General features: G+C 40.9%; 2 protein-coding genes across 9 annotated transcripts in view; one reads left to right on the top strand and one right to left on the bottom strand.

The window, feature by feature from the left end:
- Nucleotides 1-22500, top strand: part of LOC123498878 — a 125108-nt gene that overhangs the window by 26021 nt on the left and 76587 nt on the right. The gene's annotated exons all lie outside the window — the stretch shown is intronic.
- The window catches only part of LOC123498877 (carbonic anhydrase-related protein 10-like), a 165549-nt gene that overhangs the window by 90830 nt on the left and 52219 nt on the right, over nt 1-22500 (bottom strand). The window contains exon 3 of the mRNA XM_045246372.1: nt 11904-12040. Coding sequence (XP_045102307.1) covers nt 11904-12040 — 137 coding nt within the window. The remainder of the gene's footprint in view (nt 1-11903; nt 12041-22500) is intronic.

Below are 22500 nucleotides of genomic sequence, written 5' to 3'. Positions count from 1 at the left end.
AGTGGAAGCTAGCAAATGTCACGCCCATTTTCAAGAAAGGAAATAAATCACTCCCAGCTAATTACAGACCAATCAGCCTTACTTCAGTAGTGTGCAAGCTGATGGAAACGATAATCAGAGATAAGATTGTCAAATTTTTAGAAGAAAATAAGATCATGAAGGATTCACAACATGGTTTCAGAAACAAACCTACTAGACTTCTTTTATGAAGTTTTTAACTCGTATGACGAGACAAAAGCAGTGGATGTTATTTATCTTGATTTCCAGAAAGCTTTCGACACTGTCCCTCACAAGAGGCTAATCAGCAAAGTAAAAGCTCACGGCATAGCTGGAAATACCCTGAAATGGCTGGAAGACTGGCTCTCTGACAGAAAGCAACGAGTTGTTATAAATGGAAAAGAATCAGAGTGGCACAATGTGAAAAGTGGTGTTCCTCAAGGCTCTGTATTAGGACCAGTTCTTTTCATTGTTTATATTAATGATATTGATGAAGGAATCACTTGTAAAATAAGCAAATTCGCGGACGACACCAAAATAATGAGCAAAGTTACATCAACGTCACAATGGCAAGAACTACAGTGTGACTTAAATAAACTGACACGCTGGGCAGAAAAATGGCAAATGAAATTCAATATAGAAAAGTGTAAAGTCTTACACATTGGAAGTAACAATGTACAAGCAAAATACGTAATGAGTAATGTACCTCTGGAAAGTGCTGAGAATGAAAAAGATCTTGGTGTTGTGGTGTCTAAAGATCTCAAGCCGAGCAAACACTGCACAGAAGCAGTAAAGAATGCAAATAAATTAGTTGGGTTCATTGGAAGAACCTTTGAATTTAAATCAGAAAAAGTTATCCTTACTTTATATAACTCATTGGTGCGTCCTCAGCTTGAATACTGTGTGCAGTTCTGGTCACCATATTACAGAAAAGACATTGAAAAACTGGAAAGGATCCAGCGTAGAGTGACCAAGATGATTCCGAGATTGAGAAACAAGCCGTATGAGGAACGACTGGAAGCATTAAATTTATTCAGCTTAACAAAGCGCAGGATAAGAGGAGACCTAATCGAAGTTTTCAAAATTTTTCAGGGATACAACAACCTTGATGTCAATAAATATTTTACTATTGATCATTCCACCATAACAAGGAATAATGGATTTAAAATTACACCAAAACGCTTTAAAACCCACGAGGCAAAGCACTTTTCTTTAATAGAATAGTTAACATTTGGAATAAGCTTCCTTCAGAAATAGTAAACAGTACTTCCATTGCATCATTCAAAAACAAAATTGATAAATATTTAAAGAATAACCCCAACAAGCTCTCTTCTTGTCTGAATAATTAAACATGATACTATATTAACTTTCTTATAGATAGATATGTAGAGTTCACCGTAGGGTGAATAATAGAATCTCCTTTCATCCTTTCCTGTGAAAATTCCATGTCAGTTTTTCCATACTGCATGGTACTTTTCAAGCTATTTTCCATGCCAGCGAAAGCTGGAGGGAGTGGTGGGTGGGAGGAGCCTTCTCCTGTACTGTCCTGTCTCTCTTATCTGTAGCCAGTTAGAAGTAGTTACCAAACAGCCTCGAAAGGACCAACAGGTCTGTTGCTGTTTAGCTTTCCTTTGTATTCCTTTGTATTCCTCCTCCTCCTCCTCCTCCTCCTCTCTCTCTCTCCTCTCTCTCTCTCTCTCTCTCTCTCTCTCTCTCTCTCTCTCAAGCTGTTCAAAATCGCCAAATAGTAACAAGAATAAAAATGAAAAACGCGTCATGACACTGAAGGAATTAAGGTTAAAACTCCCAATAGCAGTACCAGAAATTCCCCCAACCCTTAATTCCTGGCGTCCGGTGAGTGGCTCGTTGTGAAATAGCAGAGCGCGTCAATCTCTCTGTCTCGTGAAGGGCTCAAAAAGTTTAGTATCATTCGTCGTTGTCTTAAGTGGCGTGTCAGTCTTTGCGTGACTGATGTTTGAGATGTTCCTCGTTTGATTTGTTTCTTATAGTAGGAATTGTTTTTTTTCTTCTGGTTTGCACGCACGCAACCACTCACGTATACACATATTCTCTCTCTCTCTCTCTCTCTCTCTCTCTCTCTCTCTCTCTTAGTAGAATGGACATTGTACGTTGTAATTAAGGTGTTACATTTTTTACTACTATTTATAATCTCTATAGATATCCAGCTGTATTTTTTTTATTAAGGGTTTGTCGTGTGTGTGTGTGTGTGTGTGTGTGTGTGTGTGTGTGTGTGTGTGTGTGTGTGTGTGTGTGTGTGTGTGTGTGTGTGTGTGTGTGTGTGTGTGTGTTATATCTGAAGCAAATTGTTTTTTCTTTTATTCCTCTATCTGTTCTCTCTGCTTATTTTTTTTCTGTTTGTTTATGTGTGTGTGTGTGTGTGTGTGTGTGTGTGTGTGTGTGTGTGTGTGTGTGTGTGTGTGTGTGTGTGTGTGTGTGTGTGTGTGTGTGAAAGAGAGAGAGAGAGCTCGTCCGCGTAAGTGAAACGGAAATTCAGTTTGTAGTATGTATAAATAATATCGTCTTGTTATGTAATGAAAGCGGATGGTAATTTACCTTTCACATACAACAGAACGCCGCCACCACCGCCAGCACCGCCATTGTCGCTGCTGCCGTCAGCACTATTTTCTCTGTCACGGATGGAGAGCAGGGACGAGAATAACCAGACTATTGAAATTCTACCATAAAGTCTCCCAATCGCTCTAGTTTCTGCGATTGTGTGATGCTGTGTGATGCTCGTCTTTCGTTGCGGGAATATGTGTGTCTATGTATCTCGTGTGTCGATGTGGGAGTATCCAGCCTGAGTGTGGGTTTAGCTTGTGTTCTGGATTCCTTCATTCCTTCGCTGCTTTCTGGTGACCGTTGCTTTACTACGCTTCACTCAATGTTGCTTTTTGTTTTCTAGGGTGGGAGTTGTTTGTTGTTAGTTCTTGTTGTGTTGAATAGGTACTGTCGGGTTTTTATTGTTGTTTTTGTTGTTTTATCCACTTTTTCTCTCTTGTTTTTCTTTGTTTTTTCTTCTTTTTTTCTTCTTCCTCTTGTTATTATTATTCTTGTTCTTGTTCTTGTTCTTGTTGTTCTTCGTCTTGTTCTTCTTATTCTTGTTCTTCTTCGTATCATTATTATTATTATTATTTTTATTATTTTCACTACTACTACTACTACTACTACTACTACTACTACTACTACTACTACTATCATTAATATTTTTATCGTTATTATTATTCCTCATTCTTTTTCTTGTTAACTATTTTCTTCTTGATCTTGTTTATCATCATCATCTTGTTTTTCTCTTGTTTTCTTCTTGTCTTTTCTTCTTGTCCCTGTTGTAGGTCCCATGTTGTAGGTCTTTCTGGTGATGTTTTTATTTTTAGTCGTCAACAGCATATATGTAGCAGTGAGACAGTGATAAGATAAGCTCCCGTCCCTTCCTCCTCCCCCCGCACCAAGACTTGAGTATTTCCAAACAACACAGAAATAGATCGAGGCTTCATTCATGTTCTCCCGTTCTGGTATTGAGAGACGCTGAATCTGTGTTGAATTGTCGGTAAATTCACGAAAAAAATGAGAGGAAACCTTGGAATAAATAGAAGAAATGACAAGTAAGTGAAATAGAAAAGAGTCTTAGTGAGGTACGAAAGGAGTGCTTAAAAAGGATAAAGGAATACAGAGGAGGGACAAATATTGGTAAGTAAATTAATCCTAAGAAGGAGGAGGAGGAGGAGGAGGAGGAGGAGGAGGAGGAGGAGGAGGAGGAGGAGGAGGAGGAGGAGGAGGAGGAGGAGGAGGAGGAGGATTATTGGGAGGTAGACTGGCGCAATAAAATCATATATTGCCCGTTTAATTTTCTCATTTCTCCCTTTCTCTTTCTCATTCTCTGCCTTCACCTCGTCTTTCACTTTCCCTTCGTCCTCCATATCATCACCTTTTCCACCACTTCCTCTTTCTTTGTCCTCTTTTTCTCTCTCTCTCTCTCTCTCTCTCTCTCTCTCTCTCTCTCTCTCTCTCTCTCTCTCTCTCTCTCTCTCTCTCTCTCTCTCTCTCTCTCTCTCTCTCCTCTCCTCAGTATACCCAGTCCTTTTTGAGAGAGAGAGAGAGAAAGAAGAGAAAGAAAATATTGAAATTTAATCTTTTCTTAAGGATATCTAATCTTCTGCACGTCTGATTGGATGACCCTTTGGATACCTCCTCCTCCCCCTCGTCCCCCCTTCCCTTTGCTCTTCCCCTTCCTCTCTTCCCCTCTTCTTCTTCCTCTTCCCCTATCCCTTCTTCCTCCCTCATCTCCCTTTTTTCCATTATTTATCTCACTCTCCGTTTTTTTTTCTGTTTTGGGCTGTTTCCTTTTTCTTCTCCCCTTCTTCTTTCTTCCCTCTTCCTTTTCCTTTCCTTTTCTTTCCTCTATCTCTTTTAACCCTCATTTATCGTAATATTATCTTTTTTTTCCTTTCTCTCTTCTTCCCTCACTTATTTTACCCATTGCCTGCTTTCTCCCCTTCATCTTTTTCCCCTTTTCCTTTTCTTTTCCTTCCTCTGCCTTTATTTTTCTTTCATCCATCTCTTGTCTTTCTTTTCTATGTCCAATTTTTTTCGTATCGCTTCTTCTTTTTCCCCATTTCATATCCCTTTTTATCACTTCTTCTTAACCCTCTTGCATTCTTCATCTTCTTCTTCTTCTTCTTCTTCTTCTTCTTCTTCTTCTTCGTCTTCGTCTTCTTCTTCTTCTTCTTCTTCTTCTTTCTTCGTCTTCGTCTTTCTTCTTTCTTCCTCTTCTTCTTCTTCTTCTTCTTCTTCTTCTCCTCCTCCTCGTTTCCTAATATTTTCATTTTTATTCTCTCTCTCCTTCCTTTCATCTGTCTTCTTTTAATTGTCTTTGGTCTATCCTTGCTTGGTTTCCTTTCATTTCTCCTCCTCCTCCTCCTCCTCCTCCTCCTCCTCCTCCTCCTCCTCCTCCTCCTCCTCCTCCTCCTCCTCCTCCTCCTCCTCCTCCTCCTCCTCCTCCTCCTTTCTCTGACGCTTCACCCTTCACTGTTTCCCGTAATTCCTCAATATTAATTTCTCTGGAGAGAGAGAGAGAGAGAGAGAGAGAGAGAGAGAGAGAGAGAGAGAGAGAGAGAGAGAGAGAGAGAGAGTAAAAGTGGGTTACGAGTTTATTAGTATCAGTATTTCTCTTCCTTCAGATTATCCTCTTCTTCTTTTCTTCTTTTCATTTTTATTTTTTCTTTCGTCTTCTTCATCGTCCTTGAATTTTTCTTATCTTTTCATCTTTGTGCATGCGTAAAAGCCAAAATTGAGAGAGAGAGAGAGAGAGAGAGAGAGAGAGAGAGAGAGAGAGTGATATCTTGTGATCTTGAAGGTAGAAATGCAAGGCTGAAACGCAAGGGTGTATTTAAAAAGAGGGGAAAGGGTGGAGGCGTGTGGTGTGAGGGGAGAGGTGGATGAGGGCCTTGTGTGCTGATGTGGAAGGGGTATCTTGACATGGCTAGAGGGGATATGTGGAAGAACTGAAGGATGGCAGAGAAAAAAATCATTGTGGGTATGTGGAGTTTGAAGCAGAAGGTGTGAGAGTGAGTGGAGAGATGGATGACCGAGTATAGCGTGTGGGTGTGGAATATGTGGAGGTGGAGTGTTGAGGGCAGTTTGGAAGAAGAAAAAATTAGGGTTTTGAGAGTGAGAGTGATGGAGGGTGTGTGTGTGGAGGCGTGGAAGGGTGAAGGGTGTGTGCATGTGGAGGAGTGGAGGTGTGTGGAGAGGTGGAGGAGGTGGAGGTGAGTGTGGAGGGTGTGGCCTCAGCTTTAAGACCAAGCTGTACTATGGCAGGAACAGGTAGGCTGGCTGGCTGGCTGGCTGGGCGGGGCAGGTGTGTGTGTGTGTGTGTGTGTGTGTGTGTGTGTGTGTGGTAGTGTGGCAGTGTGCATTTTTGTACCTATTGATTACTGTATGTGCGTGTGAGTGCGTATGTGTATGTGTATGTACGTGTTCACAATTCACAACGGATTACCTCTTTATGATGACACTAATTTGACGGATTTATCTATTTGTGCATTAGTTTCGTATTTCAATCATTATTTTAACAGTACCTCACTGTTTTTGGGGAGGAATGTTGGGATGAGGGACGGGGACAGGAGAAGAGGGGAGGGGCAGGTTCCATTCCACCGCAGAGTGCACGAAGGGGCCTGTGCTCCAGTGTTCCTGTGTTCCTCTCCCCCCTGTGCTGTGTGCGAGAGGGTGGGAGATGAGCGGGAGGAAGGGAGGGGCTACATCACGGAACCACGAAAGTACACAAGGGGATGTATGTATGCGTGTCGTCCTTTTCCGTGTTCGTTGCGGCAACTGTACTCTCAACTGAACACACACACACACACACACACACACACACACACACACACACACACACACACACACACACACACACACACACACACACACACACACACACACACACACACACACACGTGTATCCCTGTTTAACGCGTGATAGGTCGTTGTGCCACTGAAATGTACGCGATCTGTGCTTTTTCTTTCCTTTTTTTCCCTAACACTCACTCCACTTTTCTTTTTTTTCTCCTTTTTTCCTCCCTTTTTTTCCTCGTTTTTCTTGACTTGGCTATCTACGAGGCGGAAAATTTTCACATTGCGTTATTTTGCTTTCGTAACTCGTGACTGCTTGTGTTTTTTGTCCATTTTTTTTTCTTTTTTTAGTGAATGTAAGAACGGTAACGCGGTAGGAATTTCTCTCTCTCTCTCTCTCTCTCTCTCTCTCTCTCTCTCTCTCTCTCTCTCTGTCTCTGTCTCTGTCTCTCTTTCTCTCTGGACATATATATTCTTTGTTATATATATATTTTTTCTTTATTCAGATTGTTGTAAGCTTAACCCCTTCTGTACCAGGACGCGTTTCCATATTCATTCTGCTTACTATTTGGTGATTTTATGCAGCTTCAAAAACTCATGTGGGGGATTAAAATAGTGAAAACTGTGGCCATCAATCTTCTGACCTCCATAGACCCTTCCTAATGTCAATAGAATGATCTAATCGTACACAAATCTCAAGGTAAAAATGTGTCCCAGTACTGAAGAGGTTAATTTTGAGCAATAGAAAGTGTCAGGATCTCTCTCTCTCTCTCTCTCTCTCTCTCTCTCTCTCTCTCTCTCTCTCTCTCTCTCTCTCTCTCTCTCTCTCTCTCTCTCTCTCTCTCTCTCTGAAAAAAATATCCCCGCAGAAAGGCTACAAGTTGACCCGGAATTAGCAGCGCCAGGAACAATTTGAAAACTCCAGTTGTGTAGCGGTGACTCTCTCTCTCTCTCTCTCTCTCTCTCTCTCTCTCTCTCTCTCTCTCTCTCTCTCTCTCTCTCTCTCTCTCTCTCTCTCTCTCTCTCTCTCTCTCTCTCTCTCTCTCTCTCTCTCTCTCTCTCTCTCTCTCTCTCTCTCTCTCTCTCGTTCTCTTGACTTCTCCCCTTTCTCTTCTTTCTCCTGTCACTTCTCTTTAGTCTCCCCTCCAGGTTGTATGTTTGTCTTTTTTTTCTCTCATTTTTCTCTTTCTTGTCCTTATTTTCGTTTTTGTTTCTCTCACACTACCCTCCTTCGTTCTCTCTCTCTCTCTCTCTCTCTCTCTCTCTCTCTCTCTCTCTCTCTCTCTCTCTCTCTCTCTCTCTCTCTCTCTCTCTCTCTCTCTCTCTCTCTCTCTCTTCCATTGTATTTTATCTACTTTGTTTTTATTCCTTTTCTTCTTCCTTTTACTGTGTCTATTTTCATATTCCTCTTCTTCCCTCTCCCCCTCCTCCTCCTCCTCCTCCTCCTCCTCCTCTTCTCCTTTTTCTCTCATTGTATCTGTCATTCTTACATTCCTTGTTCTCCACATCCTCTTTTACTCTCTCCCATTTTTTCCCCCTTTCAATCTCCTCTCCCCACTCCAACCCTATCTACTGCTCTTACCTATCCATCATCCTTTCTCCCTCTCTCTGCCCCTCACCTCTCCCTGTGTTTTCCCTTTTTCCCCTTTCTACAATTTAAAAGGGTCAGAGTTTTCCCCTTTTTTGTAGCTTCCCACGTTTTAGAGCTGCTCAATGTTCCACCACTCAATTGTTGGTTGTTCTGGGTGTGTGTGTGTGTGTGTGTGTGTGTGTGTGTGTGTGTGTGTGTGTGTGTGTGTGTGTGTGTGGGTGTGTGTGTGTTGTGAGTTTATTTGGTAGTTTTCGTCTTCTGTTTTGTTATTATTGTTTTTCTTATTCTTGTTGTTGGTGTTGTTGTTGTTTTTGTTGTTGTTATTGTTGTTGTTGTTCATTCTCATGTTTTTTTTTCTCATTTCTTATTTGTTTTCGTATTATATTTCTTGTTCTTGTTGTTTTACTTGTTCTTTTTCTTCTTTCCTTGTGCCTTTCTTTTCTTCTAGTTTTCTTCTCTCTCTCTCTCTCTCTCTCTCTCTCTCTCTCTCTCTCTCTCTCTCTCTCTCTCTCTCTCTCTCTCTCTCTCTCTCTCTCTCTCTCTCTCTCTCTCTCTCTCTCTCTCTCTCTCTCTCTCTCTCTCTGCAGTGTTGTAGTCTAGTTAGTTTAACAATGTAATAGTTATTGTTATTTTTTAATGAATATGTTAATTTGTCTTTTTTTTATCTCGGTATAGAGAGTAACGATTTTAGTACGTGTGTGTGTGTGTGTGTGTGTGTGTGTGTGTGTGTGTGTGTGTGTGTGTGTGTGTGTGTGTGTGTGTGTGTGTGTGTGTTTGGGTGTTTTCGTTTTCCTTCACCCAAAGAAAAACAATACTTTGAAAAAAATGTCTTCCTTCTCCTTTTTCCTCCTCCTCCTCCTCCTCCTCCTCCTCCTCCTCCTCCTCCTCCTCCTCCAAATCTTCCCCCTTCTTCTATTTACCAACCATATTTTTCCCGTCCATTTTCTCTAATTTCATAAACCTCGCATTACCATCAAAGAAAACTGACACCAATCTTTCCCTTTCCTCGCTCCGTTTTCTTCCACTTTTTTTTTTTTATTTCCCACGGGCTCAATTATAGACAAGAGTTGTTTTCTCTTTTTCCTCTTGTTTTCCATCCGCCTCTTTTTTCTTCCCTTTTTTTTATAGTGTGGTTTCAGATTTTTATCCTCCATCGCTTCCTCCTCCTCCTCCTCCTCCTCCTCCTCCTCCTCCTCCTCCTCCTCCTCCTCCTCTTCCTCTTCCTCCTCATACAGGGTCTTTTCTTCTACCTCTTCATTACATAGTCATACAAAAGAGTGGCCAGAAGGAAAAGGAGGGAAGGAGGAAAGGAGGAGGAGGAGGAGGAGGAAGGAAGGAAGGAAGATGATGACGATGGTGAAAGTAGAGTAGGAAGGAGAGCAGGAGGGAGAAGTGATGAGAGGAGAGGAAGAGGCTGCAGGGAAGAGGGAAGAAGAGGAAGAGGGTGGAAAGTGGCTGCAGAGAGAGAGAGAGAGAGAGAGAGAGAGAGAGAGAGAATGAAATCATCACCCTTACTCTCCTTTTATTTTGTGATTTTGTTTTTGCTTATGAAATTCTTTAGATCCTCCTCCTCCTCCTCCTCCTCCTCCTCCTCCTCCTCCTCCTCCTCCTCCTCCTCCTCCTCCATTCTCTTTCCGTCTCACTGTCTTTGCATTGTTCGAAAATTAATGACATATGTCTGTCTCTCTGTCTTTCTCTTTTTTCTCTCTCTCTCTCTTTTCTCTCTTTCGTGCTTCCCTTCCATTTCTTTTTTCCTTTATCTATTTTTCTTCTTTCCGTTCCGTATGTTTTCAATTCCATTATTTGCCTGTGTATTTAATTTCCATTATTTTATTTCTTTCCCCTCCCTCTACATTCTTTTTCCTCTTTCTCTTTTTCTCTCTCCATTATTATTATTACCTTTTCTGTTATTACCTGTTTCTTTCTTGTGTTTCTTTTCTGCTTAGTTCCTGTTTTTATTTTGAGTGTTGATTCCATTATTTTTCATTATTTCTACTCCTTTTCCTTCTCCTTCTCCCTCCTTCTTCTCCTCCTCCTCCTCCTCCTCTTTCTTTTCTCTTCTTTTATGATTTGAGAAAGTTATTTTTGTTATTTCTTTCCTCATAGTCTGTTTTTTTCCCCTCCTTTTCCCAGAATCCTCACACTCCCCACCTGGCCAGTGTTGCCACAATAGCGTTAATTCCTTGTAGCTTAACGTTCACTGTTGCCAGATAAACTCTCTCTCCTTACCACGCACCCTTCCCTCTTTACCTCTCACTCCCCTCTCTCCCATGTGCCTGTATATACTCTCTCTCTCTCTCTCTCTCTCTCTCTCTCTCTCTCTCTCTCTCTCTCTCTCTCTCTCTCTCTCTCTCTCTCTCTCTCTCTCTCTCGCATCTGGCAAGAGTAAGTCCACCATTATTACACTCGGGTTTAACTTTACTTCCGAGTTGTGAGATGCTTTAAAAGTCGATTAGATGTGTGTGTGTGTGTGTGTGTGTGTGTGTGTGTGTGTGTGTGTGTGTGTGTGTGTGTGAATGAATGGGTGTTGGTCAGCTAAATCGCAGCTTCTGTTCTATTAAAAGGCTGTAATTTAAGGACGTAACCTCAAATTCTTAGCAGAGCCGTGGTGAAATGCGAGTGCTGAGTGGCTGTGATGGTGGTGGCCGTGGTGGTGGTGGTGGTGGTCACGGGGAAAATGGAGTGAAGTGAAGTGGAGTGTGTGGAAAGTGGTCTGATTTCCTGGTGTGATGGAAAGGTGGAATGACCGACGATGTTAAAGAGGTGCGCTGGATTCCACTGTTTTGTTTTGTTTTGGAGGTGCATCGAAGAGTTAGAAGTTTGACTCCGGTTTTGTTTCATTTTCTGTGTTTTACATTTTTTTCTCTTTCACGTCGTCAGTCGTGGAGATCGTATTTGGAAACGGTACTCCTTCACACCGCGACTATTTTCAAAGGTCACTGAGTCGATATATTGCATTTTCAATAGCATTTCTCCTGTTGGTGAACTAGAAATCTTGTTTAATTTGTACTTGAAATCGTGAAAATAACCTTAAACCGTCTCACTTCAACTAAAGCTCACCATAAAAAAAAAAACATGAGATAGATGGAAATATAGATACATACATACATACATAGAGAGAGAGAGAGAGAGAGAGAGAGAGAGAGAGAGAGAGAGAGAGAGCATAGACAGAGAAAGACAGAGAGAGAGATCAAGAAACAGAGATACCAAGACACAGATGACAGAAACAAGCAGACAAGATGAACTAAAAAAGGCTTGAAGAAAAGTAAGCAAGTCTTGATAATAAAACGCACCGCATGTAAAGTGAAGCAAAGCAGGTGAAATAAAGAGACCAATCCGGCGGCAGTCTGCGGGAGAGAACGAGGGAAGAAAGGGGAGGAGGGAAAAGAGGAAGGGAAAATGACCAGCGGGGAAAAAAAAGAAGAGATGAGGGATGATGATGAAGGAAGGACATAAAGAAGAGAAACGACAATGATAATGAAAGAAAATATGCCAAAGAAAATAATTGAATGGATACACGCAAGCGCACGCCGGTCTCAGAGAGAGAGAGAGAGAGAGAGAGAGAGAGAGAGAGAGAGAGAGAGAGAGAATAACACATGCAATTCGAAATTTTTACCAAACATATTAGCAATAACAGAGAAACTAATTAGCAATAACAGAGGAACTAAGACAACAAACAGACAGACAAACAGAGAAACACATAGGAACAGAAATAAGAACAGAAATATACAATGCACTGCGAGAGAGAGAGAGAGAGAGAGAGAGAGAGAGAGAGAGAGAGAGAGAGAGAGAGAGAGAGAGAGAGAGAGAGAGAAACCCAAAAACAGACGTAAGACTACACACACACACACACACACACACACGCACACGCACACGCACACACACGCGCACACACACACACACACACACTCAGTCAGCCAACCAAGTCAGCCAGCCAGCCACACCTTACCTTGTGCTTATCAACATGAAGAGGTCTCAGGTTTGGGTCATAGAGGAGTGTTGAAGGATCCAGGTTGATGGGACTCTGGCGGTGACCATTGGTGCATAGGGACCACTCCGGATTGATGAGCCCCCAGAACTGTGGCCCTGCAGGATAGAGGTAGAGAGAGAGAGGGAGAGGTGTGTTAGTGTGATAGTGGAGCGAATAGTGGCAGGATATGTTGAATTCAAGGAAGGCTGAGGATTGTAAAGGATGGATGAAGGATAAATGAGAGTCAAGGAAGGATGGTAAAGGAGGTAGATAGGGGAGAGAGAGAGAGAGAGAGAGAGAGAGAGAGAGAGAGAGAGAGAGAGAGAGAGAGAGAGAGAGAGAGAGAGAGAAAAGAGGAAGACAACGACCTATAAACAGTGAAAAAGAAATAAACGAAAAACTACAATGAAAGAAAGAAAAAGCAAGACAAGTCACCAGTATTGGAGACAGGCAAGACAAGTAAGATGAGGCGGAAGAGCAAGAGAGGAGAGTGAGAAATCTTACTGGAAAGAATTCTATTAGTTTTGGGCGAGGCAGAATTAAGGAAGACTTTGGATATTAGTTCCTACTGCAGAGGAAAGGAGAGGAGCATGGGAAAGTTGAGTTGCAGGGGAAGAGAGAGAGAGAGAGAGAGAGAGAGAGAGAGAGAGAGAGAGAGAGAGAGAGAGAGAGAGATTACAGTTGCGAAACAAGACAGATAAAGGACATGCAGACTGTAGCTTCTTTTGGGCTGAAATAAACAGACGGTAACAAAAGGACTACATAATATATTTGAAACACCTCCACCTCCATTACATTCAAAAGACTTGTTGAAATTTTTAAGAGTTTTTAAAGGCTCGTTTTAACAATTTTAGTGACAGAATAGCAATAGTTTTACATTACTGACAGGAAAAGCACTCAGAAGCACCTGGCCAATCGTCTCTGTGGCCTTTGAAAATAGTTGTGATATATAGACTGACCAAGTGACAGGAAGAGACGAGAGGAAAAATAGTGATGTTTGATGAGAAATAGAGGAAGAAGGAGAAAGAGAGAATAACAGTAGAAAAGAAGTGTACCCAGAGAAACACCAGTCAAGGATTAGTCGTGATTTCTACATGGTGTATTGAAAAATCATATCAATATAAAAAGAGAAACTGCATTAGAGAAGTCATTTGCACATTTCACTTCATTCTGATTTATTTCCTTTGCTTCCTTTTTAGTTAATTAGAAAAGTGAAAGACGGTGAGAAGTGTGACGGAGAGAGAGAGAGAGAGAGAGAGAGAGAGAGAGAGAGAGAGAGAGAGAGAGAGAGAGAGAAATAGTCCTAGCACATTCTTTCTCCCTTTCTCCTCCTTCCCTCCTTTCCTTCCTTCCTTTTTTATCCTCTCTTCACCTTCCTTCCTTTCTATATCCCTCCATATTTCATACCCTATCATTCTTTTTTTCTTTAGCTCATTCCCCTCCCTTTCTTTCCTCCTATCTTCCTTCCTTTTCTTAGTTAACTGTTTTATCTCATCCACTGTCTCTTTCCTCTTCCCTTCCCACGTTACCTCCCTCCTTGTCCTCCCCTCTTTTCCTCCCCCCACTCTCTCTCTCTCTCTCTCTCTCCGTGAAGCATAAAGATGGTTTCCTTTGATGTAAAAACAGAGCGCGCGCTACCTTGATAATACCTGGCAAAGTGCGTTTTCTAATAATGAAATATTAAATGAGGCTTGCGTTGTAAATCCCGTGTAGCAAATGTCTTTCCTAATGTGGCTTGCTGTGTTTTCTTCTCTTTTTAGTGATTTTTTTTCTGTACATGTCGATATGTATTTGATTGTGTTTTTTAGGCGTTGGTGTTTGTTCAGTTGTTTGTCTTCTCTTCTGGTGTTTTGGTTTATTATATTTTATTCTTGTTTTGTATCTTTTTGAAATCAATGACTTAGGTTCTATTTTATATTTTTACGTAAGTTATTTTTTTTCTTTCCTTTTTTTTAACTAATTATTTTTTCATACTTTTCATTTTTTCAACTTTTTCCTCGTGTTTTTTTTTCTTTCCTTCACTTCACTTTCTAATTAGTTTTTGTAAAGTTTCCCTTTTCTTTTCTTTACTTTTGTTTCGCTTCTTTCTTTTTTTTTCCCCTGTAAATGTTGGTGCTGTGTTGAGAACCACTACTGCAGGTAATGCGCTCTCTCTCTCTCTCTCTCTCTCTCTCTCTCTCTCTCTCTCTCTCTCTCTCTCTCTCTCTCTCTCTCTCTCTCTCTCTCTCTCTCTCTCTCTCTCTCTCTCTCTCTCTCTCTCTCTCTCTCTCTCTCTTCTCCTCTCTCTCTCTCTTACCTCGTTACCTGTTCTTTCTTCAATGTCACTGAACAGAGAGAGAGAGAGAGAGAGAGAGAGAGAGAGAGAGAGAGAGAGAGAGAGAGAGAGAGAGAGAGAGTGTGTGTGTGTGTGTGTGTGTGTGTGTGTGTGTGTGTGTGTGTGTGTGTGTGTGTGTGTGTGTGTGTGTGTGTGGTGATGGCGCCGTGGGAGGACAAGGAGTATAGGAAGGTAAGTTAAGGTGTGCAAGGGCTCAGAGGCAATTATAGAGTTAGACTGTTAGAGAGAGAGAGAGAGAGAGAGAGAGAGAGAGAGAGAGAGAGAGAGAGAGAGAGAACTTTTACTCTCTCTCTCTCTCTCTCTCTCTCTCTCTCTCTCTCTCTCTCTCTCTCCCCAGCACTCAACCCAAATATAACACTGGAAAGAAAGTGACATTCTAATAACAGAAAGATAAATGGTAAAAGGAAATAGGAGAGAATTATACTTCTCGTCAATATCAACTTTTCTTCCACTTCATCCACTCATTATTCACTGGTGCCACATACCACTACTATTATTGATGTATGAAATGAATGAATAGACGTATGGAAGGTAAACTAACATATTTCACCTTCCACTTCTTGCCCTGTGCGTTTTACGATTTCCCGATTTCTTTCTTTAGTATTATTTGGTCTTCAATATTTGTGGCGTTAACCTCTTCAACACCATGACACGTATTCATGTTTATTCTGTTTACTATTTGGTGATTTTAAACAGCTCCAGAAACTTATGCGAGGATTGAAATAGTGAAGACTCTGGCCATTAATCTTCTGACCTTCGTAAACCTTTCCCAATGTAAATAAAATCGTCAAATTATACCAAATATTCATGGTAAAAATGCGTCCCAGTACTGAAAGGGTTCAGATCATCCCTTGTGTTGTTCCGTGATCCTTTTTTTTTTTCTTCCCAGGTGTCTCGACTCAGTTATATTAATTAAATACTTAGGAATTAACTATTTCAGCAAAGATCACTGTAATATGTTCTTATTTTGTTCTCTTTTGTTGTATTAGAGTATTGAGTAAGTGACTTAATCTCTCTCTCTCTCTCTCTCTCTCTCTCTCTCTCTCTCTCTCTCTCTCTCTCTCTCTCTCTCTCTCTCTCTCTCTCTCTCCAACGCGTGTCCTTTCTTTTCGTTGTGTGTAAAGCGATACGGCTCGGCGCCACTTTGTTCGCGATTCTCTTTCATCTTATTAGCTGCTCTTCTGTTTGCCCTCCAGGAAAGGTTGAGTGCGCTCGAGTGAGAGAATCAAGTGTGGCGTTTTTACTCTTAATTCTGTTTTATCTTCATGCGTTTGTGTGGGGGAAAGAATGACGTGTGTGTGGGTCTGTGTGTATGTGGGTGGGTGGGTGGAGTGTGTGTGCGTGTAAGAGATAAGAATTCCGAATGCATATGATGTTCTGTCTGAGGAGTAAGAACATAGGAACATTCGGTAACGTAAGAGTTGTTATTCCTACACGTACCAATTCCCATCTCGCCTTTCACTGGTCTGGTCTGTCTGTTCAGCTTGGTTCCTGATTCACAGACCACGCCGTGACATTGGTTTCTCTTCGGCTGTCCATTCTAAATACTACACTGGCTAGATTCTGGAATAATTAATCTTTTAATGTATTTTTTCTTTACCTTTTTATTTTTTTTTTTTTTGTCTTGTGGATCAGTGTTAAGATCTGTTCATTTAGAATAATACAATGGCTAGACTTGAAAATATTTAGCTTGTAATGTTTTTATGATTTTTCTTGTTCGTTTTGGTGTTGTGGATAACTGTTAAGATTTTGTACATTGCTTTTAATGACGATAATTGATGCATAGTACAGTGAAATTGTTGATATGGTGTATGTAAGAGGAATGGAGTCCTAATAACCAATGATAACAAAAACTTATTAACCTCAATACCGGGACGCATTTTTTACCATCAGTATTGAGTGTGATTAGATGATTATATTTACATTAGGAAGGGTCTGTGGAGGTCAGAAGGTTAATGGCCACAGTCTTTATTATTTTAACTCCTACGTAAGTTTCTGAAGCTGTTTAAAATCGCCAAATAGTAACCACAATGAATATGAAAACACGTCATGGTACTGAAGAGATTAAGGAAAAGGTCAGCTGAGGTGCCAATCCCTAATGAAAAAAAAAAAAAAAATCACAAGGCATTACGAGTACCCAAAATTAAAAGATTAAGTGTCACAAAATATATAAATACTACCACATGTAGTAAATATCTTCTATCATACGTTTGATATCTAAAGAGTTCCATTTAACCCTTTTCAGTACCATGAGTTTCCATATTCATTCTACTTACTATTTGGCGATTTTATACAGCTTCAGAAACCCATGAGAGATATTAAAATAGTGAAGACTTTGGCTATTAATCCTTCTAACCTCCACAAACCCTTCCTAATGCCAATAAAATGGCTTAATGGTACACAAATCTAAAGATAAAAACTGTGTCCCAGTATTGAAGAGGTTAACACAAACTAACAAACTTGGCTTTATTTCACGGGACAACACATCGCCAGACACTTATTCTCGCCCCTCCTCTTTAGATACGACAGTTGGCAACACTTGGGGCGAAGAGCAGCCTTCCCTCTCTCCTTCCTTGTGCAGTACTCGAGTAGTTTTGTGGTTTTTTACTTTACTTGCACAACTCATTGGCCTCTTTTGTATTCACCTCGCCTCTCCTTCCCTCTTGCTGCACGTCCCGCCTCCCCTACCTCCATATCTCCCCTCACCTCCCTCCCTCCCTCCTACCTTCCTCCACGCCCCTTTCCCAGCTCGCTCCCTTCCCTTCTCTTTCCACTTCCTTCCGCTTCTGACTCTCTCTCTCTCTCTCTCTCTCTCTCTCTCTCTCTCTCTCTCTCTCTCTCTCTCTCTCTCTCTCTCTCTCTCTCTCTCTCTCTCTCTCTCTCTCTCTCTAACACAGCCGCGTCGCAAACTTCCACGCCCCTGAAAGTTGGTCCGCGGGAGGAGAAAAGGAAATGCTCGGCAGTGCTAACTTGAGCATTATTTTAGCAATACCAAAGAGGGACCTCACGCTGGAGGACGCCGCGCCGGGTGACCTAAAGCTGGCTCCCCTTGGCCGCCGTGTTCTCTCTCTCTCTCTCTCTCTCTCTCTCTCTCTCTCTCTCTCTCTCTCTCTCTCTCTCTCTCTCTCTCTCTCTCTCGGTAAATATATTATGAGATGTTGCCTTTTGGTCTTGTTTTACGCAGTCTCTCTCTCTCTCTCTCTCTCTCTCTCTCTCTCTCTCTCTCTCTCTCTCTCTCTCTCTCTCTCTCTCTCTCTCTCTCTCTCTCTCTCTCTCTCTCTCTCTCCTTCCTCCGATTCCCTCCTTCCTTTCCCTCCCCATCCTCCTTCTCTCTCTCTCTCCTTCTCTTCCTCCTTTCGTAACTCCTTCCCTCCATCACCCCTCTACGTTCTCCTCCTTCCTTCCCTGCAAAGTAACCTTTTTCACCTCAACGTAGCACCTCCTCCTCCACCACCACCACCACTTCCACCTCCTCCTCCTCCTCCTCCTCCTCCTCCTCCTCCTCCTACTCTTTACCCTCTTCTTCTTCCTCTCTCCCCAACTCTTCTTACCTCGTCTCTTTGTCCCTTATTCCCTCCGTCTCTCCACTCCCTCCCTTAGTTACCCTCCCTCCTTCCCTCCTTTCTTCCTTCCTCCCTCCCTGAAGTAACTGCGACGTTCACCCTTTCGTTATATTTTCCAGTAAAGACTAAGACTCAAAGCGTTATAGGTATGTGTCGATTTTTTTTTTCTTTTTACACGTTTTCTGTTTCCTCTACACGCGAGACAGTGGGTTGTTTTTGTTGGTTGTCGTCTCTTCTTCGTCTTCCTCTTTTTTTCATCTTATTTTCGTCTTCTTTTTTATTTTCTTGTAGCTGTTTTTTTTCTTCCGTATTTTTTTTTTTTTTTGTTATTTCTGTCGTTCTCTTGTTCATTGTCTTTAGTTTCTTTGTACTTCCTCCTCCTCCTCCTCCTCCTCCTCCTCCTCCTCCTCCTCCTCCTCCTCCTCCTTCTTCTTCTTCTTCTTCTTCTTCTTCTTCTTCTTCTTTTTCTTTTTCTTTTCTTCTTTTTCTTTTCTTCTTTTTTTTTTTTTTTCTTTTTCTTTTTCTTTTTCTTTTTTTCTTTTTTTTTCTTCTTCTTCTTCTTCTTCTTCTTCTTCTTCTTCTTCATCTTCTTCTTCTTCTTCTTCTTCTTTTTCTCCTTCTTCCTTTTTCTCTTTCTCCTTCTCCTCCTTCTCCTTCTCCTTCTTATCCTCTAAAATTCCTATCCTCTAAAATTCCATTTGGTTTTTCAATACCACATGGTGCCTTTCCTTTTCCGGCCGGCTTCGGCTGGTGGGATGGATGGGTGGGGAGGAGCCTTCTGCTTAGCTGTCCTGTCTCTCACACTGTGTAGTTAGTATAGAATAGTTAACCAAGCAGCCTAGTAAGGATCCCAGGGTCTGTTGTTGTTTGGTCTTTCCTTTGTATTCCTTCTCCTTCTTCGCTTCCTCCTCCTCCTCCTCCTCCTCCTCCTCCTCCTCCTCCTCCTCCTTAATGAATGGCAAACAACTTTCTTCAGTTATTAGGCAAAACGATCCGAGAATCATAATATTCACTGATGCAAGCTACAGCCCACCCTAACCCTGCCCGATCCAGCCCAATCTAGCACAACCCAGCCCAACCCCAACCCTGATAACTCCAGCCCAACGCACCCCAGCCTAATCTAACCTTCAGAGTCTTAGGTTACTAACGAATCGCTTGCCTCATCAAACGTGTGTGTGTGTGCCTTCGATAATAGAATGTTTACACGTGAATTAGCAGAAGTAATAAGAAGATCTACCCTTTTTTTTCAACTTTTTTCTGTTTTGGTAATTAGTGAATCCTTGTCAAGAGAAGCGAAACTATATATTTTTTTCTTCATGTGAGTTGTTAACGTCAGAAATTTGTGAGTCTTTAGGTAGTGCGCAGTTTTCATTAGAAGCTTCACGTCTTCAGTACCGGGACGCATTTTTACCTTGATTTTTTTTGGATACGATTAGACGATTTTATTGGCATCAGGAAGGGTCTATGGAGGTCAGAAGATTAATGGCTAGAGTCATTACTATTTCAATCTCCAACATAAGTTTCTGAAGCTGTATGAAATCACCAAATAGTCACCAGAATGAATATAAAAACGCGTCATGGTACTGAAAAGGGTTAATACTTTCACTGTGGGATGTAAGAACTTAAAGAAAGGAGCGAGTCATTATACGGAAGGAAGAAGGAGGAAAAAAAAAGAAAGAATACGAGCATACTTTTTTCTCTTTTCTTTTGTTTTTTTATAATTTCTAGCAAATGTATTGTTTGAAAGTGACCATACGAGAAAAGAAAAAACATAAAAGATATTACGAGAAAAAGAAACAACAGAAGAAAATTGAAAAAGAGGAGAAATATAAAAAAAAGAGAAGAAAATGGAAAAAAAAAAGATATATTGTGGAAATGTCTCAGTGTGGCTAGTGGGATAATGGTTTAAGGAAAGGTGTCTCAAATAACAGCGAAAAGGTTCAAGAAAATGTTCAGACTAATTTGTGTGTGAGATATGCGCCAGGGAAGCCAGAAGTAATGAAGGTGTCAGGGCGTTTATGGAGGAGTAGATTGTTTGCCCGAATGTTGCTGCTAATAATGTGGAGAAACTGTTTGGCTTGTCTTGCTTTGCTTTACTTTGCCTGGCTCGTTGTTGTTGTCGTTCTTGTTATTGTTGTTGTTGTTGTTGTCATTCTTGTTATTATTGTTGTTGTTGTTGTTGTGGTTGTTTTAATATCTAGCGTTTTGTTTATGTTGATGTATATGTTAAATCTTTCTCTTTGCTTTGTTTTCTCTTGTTCGTTGTTGTTGTTGTCGTTGTTGTTGTTGTTGTTGTCGTTGTTGTTGTTGTTGCTGTTGTTGTTGTTATTGTTTTCATCGTTTTAATATGTAGTAATTTCTTTATATTGGTGTATAAGTTGAACCCTCTCTCTCTCTCTCTCTCTCTCTCTCTCTCTCTCTCTCTCTCTCTCTCTCTCTCTCTCTCTCTCTCTCTCTCTCTCTCTCTCTCTCTCTCTCTCTCTCTCTCTCTCTCTCTCTCTCTCTCTCTCTCTCTCTCTCTCTCTCTCTCTCTCTCTCTCTCACACTACCATTAACATCATCAGACTCAGGCTCCTCATTACTCTCATTATCAGTCTTCCTCTTCACTTCGTCGTCTCAATTTCACTTATTTTCAGCGTACCTCTTCTCCTCTCGCCTTGCTCACCACCTGACCTCATGTGACACGAGTGGAGGAATAAATTGACATACGTATCATATAGTAGTAGTAGTAGTAGTAGTAGTAGTAGTAGTGGTGGTAGTAGTGATAGTAGTAGCGGTGATGATAGTAATAATTTGTTTTTAGTAGTAGTACTATTTGTTTTTGATGAAGTAATTGTTTTAGTAATAGTTGTTGTTATAGCAGTAGTAGTAGTAGTAGTAGTAGTAGTAGTAGTAGTAGTAGTAGTAGTACTTGTTGTTGTAGTAGTAGTAGTAGAAGTAGTAGCTGTGTTATTATTATTATTATTATTATTAGTAGTAGTAGTAGTAGTAGTAGTAGTAGTTGTAGTATCAGCAGCAGCAGTAGTAGTAATATTTCAATTAGAAACCATGCTAACCCAACCAAAGTTCCACAAGAAACGCAGTCTCTTCTCTGCATAAGGGCGAATTTTTCCGTTGGGCTTCAAGAAATTGTCTGAAAACTTAACATTTAACCAATTTGTAAGATTTCGTATTCATAGACTTTACTGTGTGTGTGTGTGTGTGTGTGTGTGTGTGTGTGTGTGTGTGTGTGTTCAGGTTCGTTCACGGTGTAAGTACGTTCTCTCTCTCTCTCTCTCTCTCTCTCTCTCTCTCTCTCTCTCTCTCTCTCTCTCTCTCTCTCTCTCTCTCTCTCTCTCTCTCTCTCTCTCTCTCTCTCTCTCTCTCTCTCTCTCTCTCTTACCTCAACCCCTGCCTTCCCCTCCCCCCACTCTCCCTCCTTCCATTAGCTTCTGATACGTCGATGTTTAATGCAACTTTCAAATTCGTGTCTGGAAATGTTTCAATATTATTCGTTTACTTAGAAAAGGAGGAGGAGGAGGAGGAGGAGGAGGAGGAAGGGACTGGGAGGATTTTGCGGCAGTAAGAGAGCAAGCAACATGAATAAAACTGAGATGAAACGTGTAAAAAGAGGAAGAAGGAGAAGAGGATGGAGAAGCCAGGGAGAGGACCAGGAAAAAGGAAGGGAAAAGGAATGGAAGAAGTAGAATTTTTTATATAACTTTCTACTTTCTTCTTTATATTTTGTTGTTTTACCTTTTTTTTTAATTTGTTGGTTAGGTTTATTTTTTCTTCAGTTTTCCTTTTCTTGATTTCAATTTACGTTTTCTTTTCTTTTAATGTCTACAAATTTTTTTTTCTCCTTATTTTTAGTTTAGATTTTTTCCTTTTACTTTTTTATATTTTCCTTTTCTTTCTTTTGCTCTTTTTTCATAATGTGTCTTCCCTTTTTCTTATTTCTTTTCCTTTTTTTCCAACAATATTCTTATTTCTTTTTTCCCTGTCTGTTTCCCACATCATATTATTTTCTCCTCTCCTGTTTTCCTTGCATAATATTTCCCCTCTTTTCCTCTTTCCCCTTGTTCTTTCCCACTACATTTCTCTTTTTCTCTTGTTTCCTCTGTTCCTTTCCATCTACAGTACATCTAATTTTTTCCTGTTTCCTGCCTCCTTTCCTTCCTCCCAGCCCATCTCCATAGCAGTCGTGTTTTTGAACCAGTATTAAGCCGATGCCAACATTTTATTAAAGTTTCGAATGTTTGGTTCGAGATGATCCACTCACTCGCTTAAAGGGTTTCGTCTCTCGTGGTGGTGTTCGAAGCGTGACTCGACAAAGCTTGCAGTGAGTTGTGAAGCGTTTCAAAACACGTCATGAATCTCTTTACTCAATTCTATGTTTTGTTTGGTTTGTCTTATTATTTATTTATTTATTTTTGGTTATTTTCTTCGTCTGGTTATTCTTGCTTTCATTCTTCTCCTCTTTCTTTTTCTCCTCATTAACATTTTACTTTCCTCTCATTTTCATCCTTATTTTCCGTTTATTCTTAAAGTTTTCTCTCTTATCTTTTGCTTTCAATCCTGTATTCATCCTTTTTCCTCCTTTCTTCCTTCTATTCTTCTTTTTTTCTCTTTTCTCATTACTTTCCTGTTTTCCTTAGCACACCTTTTCTCCCTCCTATCTTTCATTTCTTTTATCTCT

Source organism: Portunus trituberculatus, chromosome 48 (genome assembly GCF_017591435.1).
Source record: "Portunus trituberculatus isolate SZX2019 chromosome 48, ASM1759143v1, whole genome shotgun sequence".
NCBI lineage: Eukaryota > Metazoa > Arthropoda > Malacostraca > Decapoda > Portunidae > Portunus > Portunus trituberculatus.
This window is presented reverse-complemented; position numbering and strand designations above follow the sequence as displayed.